This window comes from Bison bison, unplaced genomic scaffold, assembly GCF_000754665.1.
Source record: "Bison bison bison isolate TAMUID 2011002044 unplaced genomic scaffold, Bison_UMD1.0 scf7180017864098, whole genome shotgun sequence".
NCBI classification, from domain to species: Eukaryota; Metazoa; Chordata; class Mammalia; order Artiodactyla; family Bovidae; genus Bison; species Bison bison.
In genome coordinates, this window is record NW_011494670.1 from 4,496,821 (window position 1) to 4,515,645 (window position 18,825).

Consider the following 18,825-nt stretch of genomic DNA (forward strand, 5'->3'; position numbering starts at 1 on the left):
TTTGCTTTTCACTTCTCTTCTTTTCACAGCTATTTGTAAGGCTGCCTCAGAGAGCCATTTTTCTTTTTTGATTTCTTTTTGTTGGAAATGGTCTTGATCTCTGTCTCCTGTACAATGTCATGAACTTCCGTCCATAGTTCTTCAGGCACTCTGTCTATCAGATTTAGTCCCTTAAATCTATTTCTTACTTCTAAAGTATAATCGTAAGGGATTTGATTTAGGTCATACCTGAATAGTCTAGTGGTGTTCCCTACTTTCTTCAATTTAAGTCTGAATTTGGCAGTGAGGAGTTCATGATCTGAGCCACAGTCAGCTCCCGGTCTTGTTTTTGCTGACTATAGAGCTTCTCCATCTTTGGCTGCAAAGAATATAATCAATCTGATTTTGGCATTGGCCATCTGGTGATGTCCCTGTGTAGAGTCTGCTCTTGTGTTGTTGCAAGAAGGTGTCTGCTATGACCAGTGCGTTGTCTTGGTAAAATTCTATTAGCCTTTGCCCTGCTTCATTCTGTACTCCAAGGCCCAATTTGCCTGTTACTCCAGGTGTTTCTTAACTTCCTACTTTTGCATTCCAGTCCCCTATAATGAAAAAGACATCTTTTTGGGGGTGTTAGTTTTAAAAGGTTTTGTAGGTCTTTATAGTAGTGTTCAACTTCAGTTTCTTCAGCATTTCTGGTCAGGGCATAGACTTGGATTACTGTGATACTGAATGGTTTGTCTTGGAGCACAAGCTGGAATCAAGATTGCCAGGAGAAATATCAATAACCTTAGATATGCAGATGACACCATCCTTATGGAAGAAAGAGAAGAGGAACTGAAGAACCTCTTGAAGAAAGTGGAAGAGGAGAGTGAAAAAGCTGACTTAAAATTCAACATTCAGAAAACTAAGATCATGGCATCTGGCCCCATCACTTCATGGCAAATAGATGGAGAAACAATGGAAACAGTGACAGATTTTATTTTTTGGGGGTTCCAAAATCATTGCAGATGGTGACTGTAGCTGTGAAGTTAAATGATGCTTGCTCCTTGGAAGAAAAGTTATGACCAATCTAGACAGCATATTAAAAAGCAGAGATATTACTTCACCAACAAAGGTCTATCTAGTCAAAGCTATGGTTTTTCCAGTAGTCACGTATGGATGTGAGAGTTGGACTATAAAGAAAGCTGAATGCCGAAGAATTGATGCTTTTGAACTGTGGTGTTGGAGAAGACTCTTGAGAGTCCCTTGGACTGCAAAGAGATACAACCAGTCCATCCTAAAGGAGATCAGTCCTGGGTGTTCATTGGAAGGACTGATATTGAAGCTGAAATTCCAATACTTTGGCCACCTGATGCAAAGAACTGACTCACTGGAAAAGACCATGATGCTGGGAAAGATTGAAGGTGAGAGGAGAAGGGTACAACAGAGGATGAGATGGTTGGATGGCATCACTGGCTTAATGGACATGAGTTGAGTAAGTTCCAGGAGTTGGTGATAGACAGGGAAGCCTGGCGTGCTGCAGTCCATGGTGTCACAGAGTTGGACCCGAGTGAGTGACTGAACTGAACTGAGCTGAACTTCCCGTCTTTACTAACTCCAATGGCAAAAAGAGCTACCATGTTGATATTCCTAAACATTATGCTTATACTGTATTCTGCTCAAAAAACAAGGCTTCTTCCAGTTTGCACTTGTGAGTCCCAGCCTGTCTCTGCTGCTCTTTTCATGGGATGCAGACCCTTCCCCCCAACTCATACTGCCATCCTTCATGGGCAACTGCAATTTCAGACCCATCTGGGTTCCCAAGTTCATTCCCGCTACCAAGTCTTGGCTAATAAAGTGTGCCTCTGTAGTGGCCTAATGGCTGTCCTAAAGATATGTCCACCTCCCAGATACTCCAAAATCTGTAAATATTAACGTATATAGTAAAATACATGAAGAAGTTAAGGATCTGAAAGAAGGAATGTCCCCTGGATTTCCCAGGTGGGTCCTGAATCCAGTGACAGGTAGCTTTGTAGCAGAGAAGCAGCAGGAAATTAAGTGGAGACACAGAGGGGAGGAGACCACGTGACCATGGAGGAAGCTGGGAGCTACGTTACCACAAGCCAAGGAGATGCACAGATGGCCAGCAAACACCAGAAGCTAGGAAAGCATGGAATGGATTCTCCCCTCCTGAATGGGTCAGGAGGGTGTAAGCCCCTGATAACATCTTTATTTCAGATTTATGACCTCCAGAACGGTGAGAGAATTTCTATTGTCTTAAGATACCCAGTTTGTGGTAATTTGTTAACAACAGCCCTAGGAAACTAACATGCACCTCTCCAGAAATGTCCTCAACCTTATCAATCCTCCTTTCCCTCATAATAACTGTATATCTTACCTGGGATGAAAAGAAAGGCTCCAACAATGACAAGGACAGTGAGCAGTAGTCCAGCAACTAATAGGAAAATGGCTTTCTCCTTCGTATAATTGGATTTATATTTAAGTGCTTAAAAAAAACACAAAGAATTACATGAACTCAATCACAAGAAATAAAGCCATTTATGTAACTTACAAGGTACAAAGATTAAACTGGTAACTTACTATAATTGAATAACCTTTGAGAAACAAAACTCCACATCATGTCAAGCCACCTCAAATCTCTTTCATAATGAGTCAATGGCTAAATGGTATCACGGCAATATAAATATGGATGCTGACTTTATAGGTGATACTTTATTCCCCTAAAATGAAGTTATATATATATCAGGCTTTCTTAATCATAGCATTATTAATACTTTAGGTCAGGTAAGTTGCTGCTGTTAGGCACTGCTCCACACACAACAGAATGTTTAGTACCATCCCTGACCTCTGCACATCTCATACCAGTAGTAACCCCCAAACGGTGTCAGTTAAAAATATCTCCAGACATTGTTCCCTGAGGAACAGAACTGCTGTGTCTATTTATGACTGATAGACACACTACTGAGGAGAAATAACTGACTAATCAGTTATATTGAGAAAAAGAGAAATTTGTAATACCTTCTATAAAATTAGTAGAACGTCTGGAAATCCAGATATTTTGTTTTGAAAAAGTATACATTGGACAAATCCCACCCTCTTGAAATCCTGAGGTGGGGGGAAGTGCTTACATTGTTCAATTAAAATACTTTCATACAAATAAACTACAAATACTCCACAGGTTTTAATATATATGTTACACTTTTGATGCTGGCTCTGTTGTCAAGAATCCAGCTTCCGTAAAAGAGTGATATAATGCATAAACCTAAAAATGTTATTTTTTTAATCATGTATTTACCCTTCCAGTTTTGTTTTGGTTAAGATTAAAATTAGTGTTTCACCGAGAAAGTTGCTAAGAGTAACCTAAAAGCACACTGAGTAGCCGAGAGAAAGAGTGTGTGATTGAAATTCAGCTGTTCCATCCGTACATGATTCTCTCCATGTTATTTACCAATGGGCAGTTGTCTTGAGGAGAATTTTTTCAATAATTTTATATTTAGCATTTAATTTTCATCTAGTAAAATGACAAACAGATAAATTACAGTAAGAACAACTAATAAACTCCTAAATGAACATGATAAGTCCATGTTTAAGGTATTATAACCTAGAGTTAGATTATAACCTATGGCTAAGCATTTAAAAGGTATAATTACCTTTTAAAATCTCTACTCATACTTTGTAACCTCAACTTTGTCCTCTTTAGGGGGATGGAGGGCTAATCGTAATTAATCCTGAAGCTGAAAAGTGAAATTCACATTAATCAGAAAAAAGTAAGAAACAATAAGCTTGCCAAGCCTTCATTTGATCTATCCAGACTTGGAACTTATGTGACTATGACTCAGTCATGTCCCTGCCTTCTTATAGGGCACAGATTTTTTCCTATACGCCTACTTTCTAGTCTCAAACACTGGCTATGATGATAAAAATTCAGTGCATATGTTACAAAAGGCACAGATAAAGACAGAAAAAGAAACCTCTTTTTAATTTTTTTTTTTCAAAATTTACTTTTAATTGGAGGATAAATGCTTTACAATATTGGACATACGGCAAGGTTTTCATTTTAATCCCATGTATGTGTGCTCAGCCGCTCAGTTGTGTCTAATTCTCTGCGACCCCACAGTCTGTAGCCTGCCAGGCTCCTCTGTCCATGGGATTTCCCAGGCAAGAATATTGGAGTGGGTTGCCATGCCCTCCTCCAGGGGATCTCCCCAACCCAGGGGTCAAACCCATGTCTCCTATATCGGCAGGCAGATTCTTTACCGCTGTGCCACCTGGGAAGCCCCAATCCCATGTATACTATTAACTAAAAAGAGTTTGAAATTTCTGCAAAAGGCTTCTAAAATAGAAGCTGTTTCAAATTACCTCACAATCAAACAAATATTCATAAGATACACCCCTAGGTTTAACTCAGCACATAAAAGAGCTACAAAGATCAAGCAGCAAGACTTCACCTGAGTCCAGTGTGTGAAAGTTGCTCAGTCATGTCTGACTCTTTGAGATTCCATGGATTGCATCCTCCAGGCCAGAATACTGGAGTGGGTTGCCTTTCCCTTCTCTAGAGGATCTCCCCAACCCAGGGATTGAACCCAGGTCTCCGACATTGCAGGTGGATTCTTTACCAGCTGAGCCACAAAGGAAGCCCAGAGTCTAGTATGCTGCTGCTAAGTCCCTTCAGTCGTGTCCGACTCTGTGCGACCCCATAGACGGCAGCCCACCAGGCTCCCCCGTCCCTGGGATTCTCCAGGCAAGAACACTGCAATGGGTTGCCATTTCCTTCTCCAATACATGAAAGTGAAAAGTGAAAGTAAAGTCTCTCAGTCATGTACGACTCTTCGCGACCCCATGGACTGCAGCCTACCAGGCTCCTCTGTCCATGGGATTTTCCAGGCAGGAGTATTGGAATGGGGTGCCATTGCCTTCTCCAAGAGTCTAGTATAAGTACATGCAAAATGGCTGATTTATACCATTCTTAAGAAAAATAAGAGTCTGAACCTCATATAAAATTCAATCTCTTTATGCTTAGCAGAGCTACAGGAGAAAAATAATGTCAACAGCAGAAACAAAAATAAAATGCCACAAAATGCTATTACTGACAGTGTTTTACCATAGAATGGTCTTTTTAAAAACTTTTGGATGTAGCTTTCATTTCTGCTGATTGGTTCAACTACTAATTTTCAAGGCTACCTAAACTATTCCTCAAATTTAAGCAGCAATTTCCAATAAATATATTAGTGGAGTCTACTTTAGTAATCACAGGCAATGAAAGATTATGTCCATGTTTTCTTTAGTGAACCTTAAAAAGGGTTTCTTTTGACTCATTTTCTTTGCTCACAATGGCCATGTTTTAGCAGGTCCCATAGCAAGTCTGCAGAGTATCTTGTTGTTAGGGTCTGTTGTTTTACAGTTGGAATCACATAGCATGTAGCCTTCTCAGATTGACTTCTTTCACTTAGGAATATATATTTAAGGTTCCTGCAGCAGCAGCATATCGTTTAACGATTGACAGCTCATTTGTTTTTAGTGCTGAATAATATTCCATGGTCTGGATGTACCACAGTTTATCCATTCTCCTACTGAAGAATATCTTGGTTGCTTCCAAATTTTTGCAATGATGAACAAAGCTGCTATAAACATCCATGTGTAGTTTTCTGTCTGGACTTCAGTTTTCAACTCCATCTGGGTAAATACCAAGGAGTAGGGCTTCCCTGGTGGCTCAGTGGTAAAGAATTCACCTGCAATGCAGGAAATGACGGTTTGGTCCCTGAGTTGGGAAGAAGGAAATGCAACCCACTTCCAGTATTCCTGCTTGGGAAATCTCATGGACAGAGGAGCCTGGTGGGCTACAGTCCATGGGGTTGCATAAGAGTCGGACACAACTTAGAAACTAAACAACAACTATTACTGGAAAATATGATAAGAGTATATTTAGCTTTATATGAAACCACAAAACTGTATTCCAAAGTACCTGTACCATTTTGCATTCCCACCAGCAGTGAATGAAAGTTCTTTTTGCTCCACACACTGACCAACATTTGGTGTGGTCAAAACTTATGTTTTTAAGAAAAACCTATAAACTTAGTGCTGCCTGACACAGGAATACCAAATATACAGGGAGACAATGTCAAGTTTTTTTCAACAAATTAGGAATTCCAAGTTTCCCTTTTATACATTCTACAAAATAATTAAATCTAGCCAGCTACTTCTCAGAGATGAGATGGGTAGTTCATTCATTTGTTCTATCTTTACTGTGTGCCTACCATGTACTGGGCCCATTTATTAGCCCAAGTCACATCAACCAAATTGAGGCACAAGTAGAAGTTACTTTATTCAATAATAATAATTGATCACACACCTACTAAGTGACAATCACTATTCTAAGTGCTGGCAGTGAACCAATAATTCTGCCTCAATGCTCCTTATATTCTAATGTATGAATGAATGTGTGTGTGTGTGTGTGTTGGTGGTGGGGAATGAGTGATAGGAAGTGTTACTCCCAGATATTCTTCTCCAGTTAAGTAAAAGATGTGGGTCTAGCCTAAGCAAGGCTTATTACGTATTTAAGCTTTCAAATTCATGTGAACAGAGACATGACATGTCCCTCTAGCCACCCGAAGAAACGTAGCTAATACTATTGATAGATACTCCATTAAGGCTTTTTTGTGTCTTCGTCACTGATGTAAAGGACATATACAACAATGCAGGCTGTCATTGAAGAAGTCTTGTGAAATTACCAGGTTCAACCTGGAGATCAAATAAAACTATCATTTTAGTTTTCATGACATCCCAAAGATGCGATTCAATAAGCCCATATAGATCCACCACAGGCTGAAGTCCAGCTAACAAAACCCCAAAATTCATGAATTCAATGCCTGTTCTAACTGCATGACAATTAAATGATCCCTAAGTGATTAGTGAGTTTAGTAGTGAGATAGGAAGGTTAACCAGTGAGGTAAAAGACACATCAAATAAAGAATAAATCATGAAGAGAAGACATATGCTTGATTTTATTATTACAGTGCTATCTTCTGATAACTCTCAGAAAGTAATTTTAGGATGTTTTTGGTGTGGATCACAATGAACTGTGGAAAATTCTGAAAGAGATGGGAATACCAGACCACCTGACCTGCATCTTGAGAAATCTGTATGCAGGTCAGGAAGCAACAGTTAGAACTGGACATGGAACAACAGACTGGTTCCAAATAGGAAAAGGAGTATGTCAAGGCTGTATATTGTCACTCTGCTTGTTTAACTTATATGAAGAGTACATCATGAGAAATGCTGGGCTGGAAGAAGCACAAGCTGGAATCAAGATTGCCGGGAGAAATATCAATAACCTCAGATATGCAGATGACATCACCCTTATGGCAGAACGTGGAGAGGAACTAAAAAGCCTCTTGATGAAAGTGAAAGAGGAGAGTGAAAAAGTTGGCTTAAAGCTCAACATTCAGAAAACGAAGATCATGGCATCTGGTCCCATCACTTCATGGGAAATAGATGGGGAAACAGTGGAAACAGTGTCAGACTTTATATTTTTGGGCTCCAAAATCACTGCAGATGGTGACTGCAGTCATGAAATTAAAAGACACTTACTCCTTGGAATAAAAGTTATGACCAATCTAGATAGCATCTTGAAAAGCAGAGACATTACTTTGCCAATAAAGGTCCGTCTAGTCAAGGCTATGGTTTTTCCTGTGGTCATGTATGGATGTGAGAGTTGGACTGTGAAGAAAGCTGAGCACCGAAGAATTGATGCTTTTAAACTGTGGTGTTGGAGAAGACTCTTGAGAGTCCCTTGGACTGCAAGGAGATCCAACCAGTCCATTCTGAAGGAGATCAACCCTGGGATTTCTTTGGAAGGAATGATGCTAAAGCTGAAACTCCAGTACTTTGGTCACCTCATGCGAAGAGTTGACTCGATGGAAAAGACTCTGATGCTGGGAGGGATTGGGGGCAGGAGGAGAAGGGTACAACAGAGGATGAGATGGCTGGATGGCATCACTGACTCAATGGACGTGAGTCTGAGTGAACTCCAGGAGTTGGTGATGGACACGGAGGCCTGGCGTGCTGCGATTCATGGGGTCACAAAGAGTTGGACACGACTGAGCGACTGAACTGAACTGAACTGAGCTGCACATTGGTACTCTACCTGATGAAGGATAAAGCACATCTGGTAAGTTTTAAAAAAGATTACAACTTCAAAATTTGTATTTAATTATATTAAAATTACTATTTTAAAAATATTTAACACACATTAAAAAAAGAAGGCTTTGTGAAACTGGTACTAGATAAAAATGAATAAGAATGCCAATAACAAACTGATTACTTGCCAGAAGGCGAGTAAAATAATTTTATAATGAACACCATGCACTATCCAACTTTCTTTGATGAAACAATTTTGTCAAAATGAAGACGGATGAGAAATCACATTCCTAGTCTACAGGACAGAGAAATAAAAGAGTTCAAGTTTCATGAAGTCTGGGCTTTGAAGTACTTTGACTATAAAAGATAAAAGAAGGCAACACCTAACATACTAACTTCTTTTCTTTAGTTCCAAACATTCCTGGTCTTATGGACCATGCCACCCCTTCAGAATAGATGTAGGAAGGTGGCACGTTTGAATTTGGAAAGAGTCAAAGTAACAGCAACTATATTTCTACAAAAGAGTATATTGCTAAGTTGTAGGTTTGTTCAGTTCCTTCCACAATAAAACCAGTATATAAAAACATGTTTTAATAAGCAGAATTGGATAATTATGTGGACAGGACCAAGGAAAAGCAATGGGAGTTCAAGATTATGTAACAGAATCTTAGTAATAACATTTACTATGATGATGTTTTGCCTTCCTGGATGGAAGTTTCCTAGACAGTTAGTATGTCTTTGTGTGTGTGCATGTGTGCTTAGTTGCTCAGTCATGTCTACTCTTTGCAGTCCCACGGACTATAACCTGCCAGGTTCCTCTGTCCACAGAATTTCCCAGGCAAGAATACTGGAGCAGGTTGCCATTTCATTCTCCAGGGGATCTTCCCAACCCGAGGATCGAACCCAAGTCTCTTGTGTCTCCTGCACTGGCAGGTGGATTCTTTACCTGTAGTGCTGCCTGGGAAGCCCATATATGTCTTTATTTCTTCAGAATGATTTTTCTAATCTACAAAGAAATTCTGTTCCGTTACTTCTTTTAAATGTGGTTTCATGGTCTAATCACTTTCAAAATCAAGCTAGTACTCAAGATTGGACTCAAGACCTTAGCAGGATCTCAAGGGTGTTGTGATGGAGAAATTTTTCCTTTGAATTTTCTAACTGATTTCAGTAGAGGCCTCCAGTCAAAAACCTCTGAGCAGTAACCAAAATCACTGTGGAATAATACTGAGCAAGGACTAGAAAGTTAGAAAACAAAATGAAAGATGCCTACAATGAACAAATTTGAAATTACAGCTGTCCCTCTCTTTCTCTGGTTCTGATATGCATCAATTTCAGTTACCATCATTTAGTTAAATAACACAAGTCCTCCCAAAACACAGTTTAAATTTCCACCACCCCAATATAATAACTGAGTAATTGCATAAAGTGTAAACTTTACTGTTGTCTCTTCAATCCACAAGTCACTATATAAATAAGAGATGTGCATCACCATCAGTGACCACTCATGTCATCCTTTTCAAAGACTGTTGGTGACTGCTCACTGCACATCTGTTATTCAATTCACACACAGACAGCAAAACATATGTTGTGCTACCTCCTGTCTCCCAGTCATAAACCATGGTGACATTTTACAATGGATAATCAAAAAAGGAAACCGGGCAATAAAGATGAAGGAGCAAAGAAACGAGATGTGATAATGCTGGAAGCGAAATTCCAATAGACAGTAACTGGCATTATAGAATAGCTAACTGTGGAATGTAAATACTATTGCCATTCAAGAATCTCTAGATATACAGTTAGAAGAACTCAGTAAAAGTGAACTTATTGGCATACATGAGGACAATGAGGTGGCTGTGACAAAAACGAAGATGTCCCAGAAGTGACTGGCAAAAAAAACTTCATATGAAAGCAACTCTTGGAGACGGTTCATGACAATATATGCATAAAGGATAGTTCAAGACATGAAAGTGCTGGGAGCTGATTAGAGCTTAGAAAGGAGTATGACAATTCACCAAGGTGTAGACAAGATGCATGCTCTGTATTCAAAGTTATATAACAAGAAAAGGCAAGCATTTTCAACCTGCTCTTGATAAAATTCACCAATTCTCAATGTTTTATCATGTACTAAATATTAAATTTACTCTTTTTTCACTTCCTAATACATTTATTATTGACAATAAGAGGTTTTAATGTTTTGACAAAAATTTAAAGGTCATGGAACAACAGTAGTTTTGGCATTTATTATTAGATTGCTTTGCAGAGTTTCAGCTTACATGGTCATGTTTATAGTCCTGCAGTTCTGTGTAAAGCAGGGATTCACTGAATATAACAAAAGTTCTAAAAAAGAAAAAATAAGAACAAGCAATCATATCACAAAGAATTTCAACATGTTATCCAGTTCTCAACATGGAGTTAAACATTAATCCTATAAAAACTGGATATCCTGGTGAGAAGCACTTGAAATCATTCATTACACAGCTAAATGATGGAAAATACCTTTCATATTGACAACGAGTAAGGAAGAACAATCCTGAAAATCAGTCAGGAACATAATTGCCAGTGCGGTGGGAAACTGAGTTGGTACAGTTTTCAGAACAAAAACAAAATACCTGAAACAAAATCCTATTAGAGATTCATTACTTCGGCCAGCAAATCCATAATTTGTTAGCCAAAGTAACTCGGTTAGCAGAAGGCTCGGTGTTTGATTCTAGGATTCTCTGAGCAGTTGGTTTACCATAAGATTCTGTTCAGACGTTTGTAAGTTAAAGCTAAAGGCAAAGGTATTTCCCTGTGAGGGACCTTTGTGGTCGAAACATGGGCTAGGGCTCACCATATTTGGGAGTCCTTGGCTTGGCTTCCAGAGTTTAGAGGTCTCAAAGCTTTTTTCTCAGTAAGATCAATGGCATCCTGAGACAGAGTTCAAAATACAGTTCTGGTATAAAGAAACTTTCTCCTCAAAGTGAAAGTGTAATCTGATGTCTTTACTGGATGTTTAGCTGATGAAAAGTCTAGGTTTTATTTTGGGTGACCAAAAGAATGACACACAGAGCCAAATAAATCAGAGAGAAATTCCCTGTGTATAAATGATATAAATGAAAGACTATAAATGATAATCAGGAAAAGTTAAAAGGAACTGAAAATCTAGAAAGGGAGAGACATGGGTCTGAGTTACCATTAATACTGTAGAGGCTGTAAGATTCTGCACTCTAAAAAATGCATAACCAAGCAGCGAGTGCAAAACAAAGGGGTTTTCCTTGGGTGGAATCCCCAGGCCAGAAACAGAATGTCTCCCACAAAGAGAACCGAGAGAAAAGTGGATTTTAGATTCATGTCTATCATGAAGATGTGACAGAAGGCACAGAGCATGTACACTTACATATCACAACAGAAACGGGAATGCTATAAAGCCAGGGGCAATGAACATTTCATTTCCACATCTCGAGCACACAGCCCAGTGCCTAAGAATCAGTATGTACCCTGTCAAAAGACATTTATTTTAAAAAGTGGGTCCACATTCTATTCTATCAATAATGGCTTCACTTACTCAGTGTGTATACCCAGATACAGGTTCACCCTTTGTGGGAAAAAAAAAGCACACTCTTAAAATAATTTCAAGACAAGGAAGCAGTATAATGTAGTGGTAAACAGCAAATCCCAGTACCATCAAGAAATGGCTGGGTGACTGTAGGAAAATTGCCTAGTCTGTCTGTGCCTCTATTTCTCATCTACAAAATGAGAATGAGAACCCCAGTGTCTATCCCTACAGAGTTCCCGAAAGAAGCAGATGTGATTTCAGATGTAGAGTACTTTGCATAGTGCTGTCACACAAAGCTTAGGTGCTATTATCACAAACACTTTAAATGTGAGTGCAGGCTGGGTGAATCAAGTATATTGGTTCCTCCTAAACACACACACACACACAAGCACGCACGCACACAAATGGGCTTCCATGGTGCGTCAGACAGTAAAGCATTCTCCTGCAATACAGGAGACCTGGGTTTGATCCCTGAGTTGGGAAGATTCCCCTGGGGTCGCAAAGAGCTGGACATGACCAAGCAACTAACACTACACACACACACATTTACCTGTTCTAAGATGAGTCTAAATAAACATTGCCACAATTTTTTTTTTTAGGTTTATGATCACATTTGTTAAAATATGACCAACAAAAGGGAATTCCCTGGTAGTCCAGTGGTTAAGACTCTGTGCTTTGACTGCCGGGGGCAGGGGTTCGGTCCCTGGTTAGGTAACTAAGATCCCACAAGGCATGGTCAAAAAAAAAAAAATATGACCAACAGAATAAGTATAAAAAAGAATTACCCTCACTAACACAAAAATGAAAATTAAGATGATGTTTTTTTCAATCATTGAATTACCAAAGATTTTAGAATTACAATGATGACAAGTTTGTGAGGTGGAAGATGGGTGTTCTCACCTGCAGTAATAATTGATAAAATGGTGCTAGAAAACATGTTGGCAATATGTATTAATATCATGAGCCTTAAAATACCTTCTCTGCCATTTCAAGTGTTACATATCTTTAGCACACTTACTTTCGTAACATCAAGAAAATTTGGAAACATCCTAATATCCATCAAGATGAGAGTTAAGTAAATTACAGTACAGCCATAAAAGTAGAGCACAGGCAACTATAAAAAGATTTCTGAAAACACAGGAGGAAAATCAGCATTCACAAGTATATAAGCTATATGAATCCATTTATGGGTTTTCCTTTTTTAAGAAAAAAAAGACAGAGAAGTGGGAAATTCCCCAGAATACCTCAATAGTTTATTTCTAGGTTCTGAGACTCTAGATGATATTTGTCTTTTCTTTACACTTCCTATGTTGCATAAGGTATCCTAAAGTGGTATGTATTACTTTTTTAATTCAGAAAAACAATGGTAAAACTTACTTTTGTAAAAATATGGCTGATAGTGAACATACTCCTGGTTCAGTTCACTAATGATAATGCCATGATCAGCACAGTTCAATCAATCCACATGCAACAAGTCACACTTCTGTTAAGTGAGTTCATGATCTTAGAAAAAGGCTACTTCCCACCTAAATCACAAGACATAGGCCTTAACACCTGAGTCTGCCAAAAGGATTAAAGGCTTCCCCTAATGTCAGTGGACAAGGTCTTGATGCTATACTAGTTATTTTCTTAATATAAAAAGCTTACTGAAACTCTAAGAAATTGCCATAAGAATTTCAGACATTGTTTTGAAAAAGTTGTGCAATGTCTTGACAGTTGTCTTTCTTAGCCCTTTCTTTGTCTTTTTTGCCTTTTAGACAAAAGCTGAGAACAGCTTTGAAATCACAAAGCATTTCCAGGGTGCTCTACATTGAAGAGAGTCTTTAGAATATATAATCAGTCATCTCACTTCTACTTTTATGTATCACTCTAGATACACATGACTGAAAAAAAAGGAAAGTGAAGTTGCTCAGTCGTGTCCAACTCTTTGTGACCCCACAGACTGTAGCCTTTCAGGCTCCTCCATCCATGGCATTTTGCAGGCAAGAATACTGGAGTGGGTTGCCATCCCTTCTCCAGGGGATCTTCCTGACGCAGGGATCAAACCTGGGTCTCCCACATTGCAAGCAGACTCTTTACTATCTGAGCCATCAGGGAATCCCATAATAGCTAATCTGCTACAATATTTTACTAGCTTTCTTTTTATAAAGGCTGCAGAATAAAATAAGTAAATGAAACCACCCATTAGTTACTCCTTGCCTTATTTAAATATACTTTTCCCCTTTCCTTTCTTTAGTGGCCTTCAATGACTAACTTATTTCATTGTGTTATAAGGAGATGGGAAAGAAATCTTAAAGTTTAAAAGTTTAGACTATCATCTCAGAACTTTACTAATTTAGCAAATTTCCTTTACCAAACTGGTACAGAAATACAGCTGAATATAAACATCAACCAAAATGCAAAATACCATTTTTTAACTACTAATGACAATTCTACATTGCTGATGCTAAATCTGATACAGAAAGATTTTCCCTGAGAAGCTCAGTCACATGATTATCATAGTAAAATATAATCCAATAACATCACTTTCTATGGCTACTTTCTTAGAGGCTGCAGAACTATATAGAAAGGATGACAAAATATGGCTTAAATTGGGCTTTTCCAAGCACATGTATTTTCCTGGGAAGTTCAAACTGGAAAAATTAAGAGAGGGAAATAATTAATACTTAAAAGAACAACATCCTGAAGTATAGTTGACACATTATATTCATTTCAGTGTACAATATAGGGAATGAACATTTATATACACTACAAATTGATCACTGTAAATCTAGTAAACATGTTACCACACAAAGTTAGACTATATTTTTCATGCTGCACATCACACCCCCCATGACTTATTTATTTTCTAACTGAAAGACTATACTCCTAAATGCCCTTCACCCATTTTGCCCATTCCCCTCAGACCCCCCCCTTCTGATGACTACTGTATCTATGAGTCTGTTTCTATTTTGTTTTGTTTGTTCATTTGTTTTGTTTTCTAGATTCCATGGATATTGAAACCATATGGTATATTTGTTCTTTCTTAAGATTGTATATTCAGAGTCTTTTATGTTTCCATGCAAATTTTAGGATTATTTGTTCCAGTTCTGTAAAAAATGTCACCGATACTTTGATATAGATTCATTACATCTGAAGATTGCTCTGGGCAATATGGACATTTAAAAATATTAATTCTTTCAATATATAAGCACAGAATATCTTTCCATTTTGTTGCTGTTGCTCAGTCGCTTAGTTGTGTCCAACTCTTTGCAACCCCACAGACTGGCTTCCCTGTCTTTCACTATCTCCCAGAGTTACTTCAACTCATGTCCATCGAGTTGGTGATGCCATCCAACCATCTCATCTTCTATCTCCCTTCTCCTCCTGCCCTCAATCTTTCCCAGCATCAGGGTCTTTTCAAATGAGTCAGCTCTTCGCATCAGGTGGCCAAAGTATTGGAGCTTCAGCTTCAGCATTAGTCCTTCCAATGAAAATTCAGGGTTCTGTGTTGTTTTCAATTTCTTTCACCAATGTCTTTGTCTTTAGGGTTTTCTAAATGCCGTATCATGTTATCTGTAAATATGACAGTTTTACTTTTTCCTCTTCAGTTTTCTAAATGCAGTATCATGTTATCTGTAAATACGACAGTTTTACTTTTTCCTCTTCAGTTTGGATGCCTTTTATCTCCTTTTCCTGTATGACTGCTGTGGCAGTCATTCCAATACAATGTTGAATAAAAGTTGTGAGAGTGAGCATCCTGTCTTATTTCTGATCTTTAAGGAAAAGTCTTCAGTTCTTCAATGAATATGATGTTATTAATAGCTGTGGGTTTGTTGTACATAGCCTTTATTATGTTGGATATACCCACTTTGTTGAGTGTTTATCATAACTGGATATTGGATTTTGTCAACTGCTCTTTCTGCATCAATTGAGATGATCAAATGATTTGTATCTTTCCTCCTACTAATGTGGTATATCATATTAAATTAATTTGTGGATACTAAACTGTCCTTTCATTTCTGGGGTAAATTCCATGTGATCATGGTACATGATCCTTTTAATGTATTGTTGAACTTATTTTGCTACCATTTTGTTAAGGATTTTTGCATCTATATTCATCAGGGATATTGGCTTGTAATTTTCTTTTCTTCTAGTGTGTTTGTCTGGTTTTAGTATCAGGATTAAATATAGTTTCATAGAACAAATTTGAGGGTGTTCTCTCTTCAATTTTTTGGAATTTTTTGAGAAGGATACCTAATAACTCTCCTTTAAATGTTAGTAGAGTTACCTGTGAAGCTATCTGCTCCTAGACTTTTTTCTGTTCAGAGTTTTTTTTTTCCCTGGTGGCTCAGATGGTAAAAAAAAAAAAAAATCTGCCTGCAATGTGAGAGACCCAGGTTCAATCCCTGGGTCAGGAAGATCCCCTAGAAAAGGGCATGGCAACCCACTTCAGTATTCCTGCCTGGATAACCCCATGGACAGAGGAGCCTGGTGAGCTATGGTCCATGGGGTCACAAAGAGTTGGACATGACTGAAACGACTTAGCATACAATTCAATTACATTTCCAGTAATTGGACTGCTCAGATTTTCTATTTTTTTTTCTTAATCCAGTCTTAGAAGATTGTATGTTTTTAAGAATTTATGTATCTCTTCTAAGTTGTTTAATTTGCTGGTGTATAATTGTTCTTAGTAATCTCTTACGGTCCTTTGTATTCTTGTGGTATCAGTTATAACTTCTCCTCTTTCATTTCTTATTATATTTGGGTCCTTTCTCTTTTTCTTAATGAGTCTGGCTTAAAGGTTCATAAATTTTATCTTTAAAAAAAACTAGCTCTTAGTTTCACTTATCTTTTTTTATTGTTTTTTAAGTCTCTTTTTCATTTATTTTTGCTCTGATCTTTACTATTTTCTTCTTTCTACTAATTTTGAGCCTTGCTGATTCCTCTTTTCCAGTTCCTTTAGATATAAGGTTATATTGAGATTTTTCTTACTTCTTGACATATGCCTGTATCACCACAAAATTCCCTCTCAGAACTGCTTTTGCTGCAATGCAAAGATTTTAGATCATTGTGTTTCCATTTTCATTTGTCCCGAGGTATTTTAAAATTTCCTCTCTGATTTCTTCAAGTGACCCAATATTTGTTTAGTAGCAAGCTGTTTAGCCTCCACTTATTTGTATTTTTTTCATTTTTCTTCTTGTAACTGATTTCTAGTTTCATACTGTTGTAATAGGAAAAAAATGCTCATTATGATTTAAATCTTTTATTTTAATTAATTATTTTAATGGGGGCTAATTACTTTACAATATTGTGGTGGTTTTTGCCATATATCAACATGAATCAGCCATGGATGTACATGAATCCCCACATCCCCTGCCACTTTCCTCCCCACACTATGTCTGAGTTGTCCCAGAGCATCAGCTTTGAGTGCCCTGCTTCATACATCGAACTTGCAGTGGTCATCTATTTTACGTATGGTAATATACATGTTTCAATGCTGTTCTCTCAAATCACCCCACCCTCAACTTCTCCCACATAGTCCAAAAGTCTGTTCTTTACATCTGTGTCTCTTTTGCTATCTTGCATATAGGGTTATTGTTACCATGTCTCTAAATTCCATACATATGGTTTAATATACAGTATTGGTGTTTCTCTTTCCGACTTACTTCACTCTGTATAACAAGCTCCAGTTTCATCCACCTCATTAGAACTGACTCAAATGTGTTCTTTTTTTATAGCTGAGTATTATTCCATTGTATATATGTACCACAACTTCCTTATCCATTCATCTGCTGATGGACACTGAGGTTGTTTCCATGTCCTAGCTACCGTAAACAGTGCTACAATGAACACTGGGATACATGCGTCTCTTTCAATTTTGATTTCTTCAGTGTGTATGCCCAGCACTGGGACTGCTGGGTGGTATGACAGTTCTGTATCCAGTTTTTTTAAGGAATCTCCACACTGTTCTCCATAGTGGCTGTACTAGTTTGCATTCCCAACAACAGTGTTAGAGGGTTCCCTTTTCTCTACACCGTCTCCAGCACTTATTGTTTGTAGACTTTTTGATGGCAGCCATTCTGACCGGCGTGAGATGGGTACCTCACTGTGGTTTTGATTTGTGTTTTCTGATAATAAGTGATGTTGAGCATCTTTTTATGTGTTTGTTAACCATCTGTATGTCTTCTTTGGAGAAATGTCTGTTTAGTTCTTTGGCCCGCTTTTTGATTGGATTGTTCATTTTTCTGGCATTGAGCTTCATGAGCTGCTTGTATATTTTGGAGATTAATACCTTGTCAGTTGTTTCATTTGCTATTAGTTTCTCCCAATCTGAAGCCTGCCTTTTCACCTTGCTTACAGTTTCCTTCATTGTGCAAAAGCTTTTAAGTTTAATTAGGTCCCATTTATTTTTATTTTTATTTCCATTATTCTGGGAGGTAGGTCATAAAGGATCTTGCTGTGATTTATGTCAGAGAGTGTTCTACCTAGGTTTTCCTCTAAGAGGTTGACAGTTTCTAGTCTTACATTTAGACCTTTAATCCATTTTGTTTATTTTTGTGTATGGTGTTAGAAAGTGTTCTAGTTTTATTCTTTTACAGGTGGTTGACCAGTTTTCCCAGCACCACTTGTTAAAGAGATTGTCTTTTCTCCATTGTATATTTTTGCCTCCTTTGTCAAATATAAGGAGTCCATAGATGTGTGGATTTATCTCTGGGCTTTCTATTTTGTTCCAGTTATCAGTATATCTGTCTTTTTGCCAGTACCATACTATCTTGATGACTGTAGTCATCAAGTGTCGTCTGGAGTCAGGCAGATTGATTCCTCCAGTTTCATTCTTCTTTCTCAAGATTGCTCTGGCTATTCAAGGTCTTTTGTGTTTCCATACAAATTGTGAAGTTATTTGTTCTAGTTCCATGAAAAATACCATGGGTAGCTTGATAGGGATTGTGTTGAATCTACAGATTGCTTTGACTGGTGTACTCATTTTCACTATATTGATTCTTCCAATCCACAAACATGGTATATTTCTCCATCTATTTGTGTCATCTTTGATTTCTTTCATCAGTGTTTTATAGTTTTCCCATATATAGGTCTTTTGTTTCTGTTCAGTTCAGTTCAGTCGCTCAGTTGTGTCCAACTCTTTGTGACCCCATGAATCGCAGCACACCAGACATCCCTGTCCATCACCAGAT

The 18,825-nt window shown here is 38.0% G+C and overlaps 1 protein-coding gene across 1 annotated transcript in view; it reads right to left on the reverse strand.

Annotated features, from left to right (window-relative positions):
- CD47 (CD47 molecule) overlaps window positions 1-18,825 on the reverse strand; it is a 70,554-nt gene that overhangs the window by 17,614 nt on the left and 34,115 nt on the right. The window contains exon 4 of the mRNA XM_010838555.1: window positions 2,357-2,464. Coding sequence (XP_010836857.1) covers window positions 2,357-2,464 — 108 coding nt within the window. The remainder of the gene's footprint in view (window positions 1-2,356; window positions 2,465-18,825) is intronic.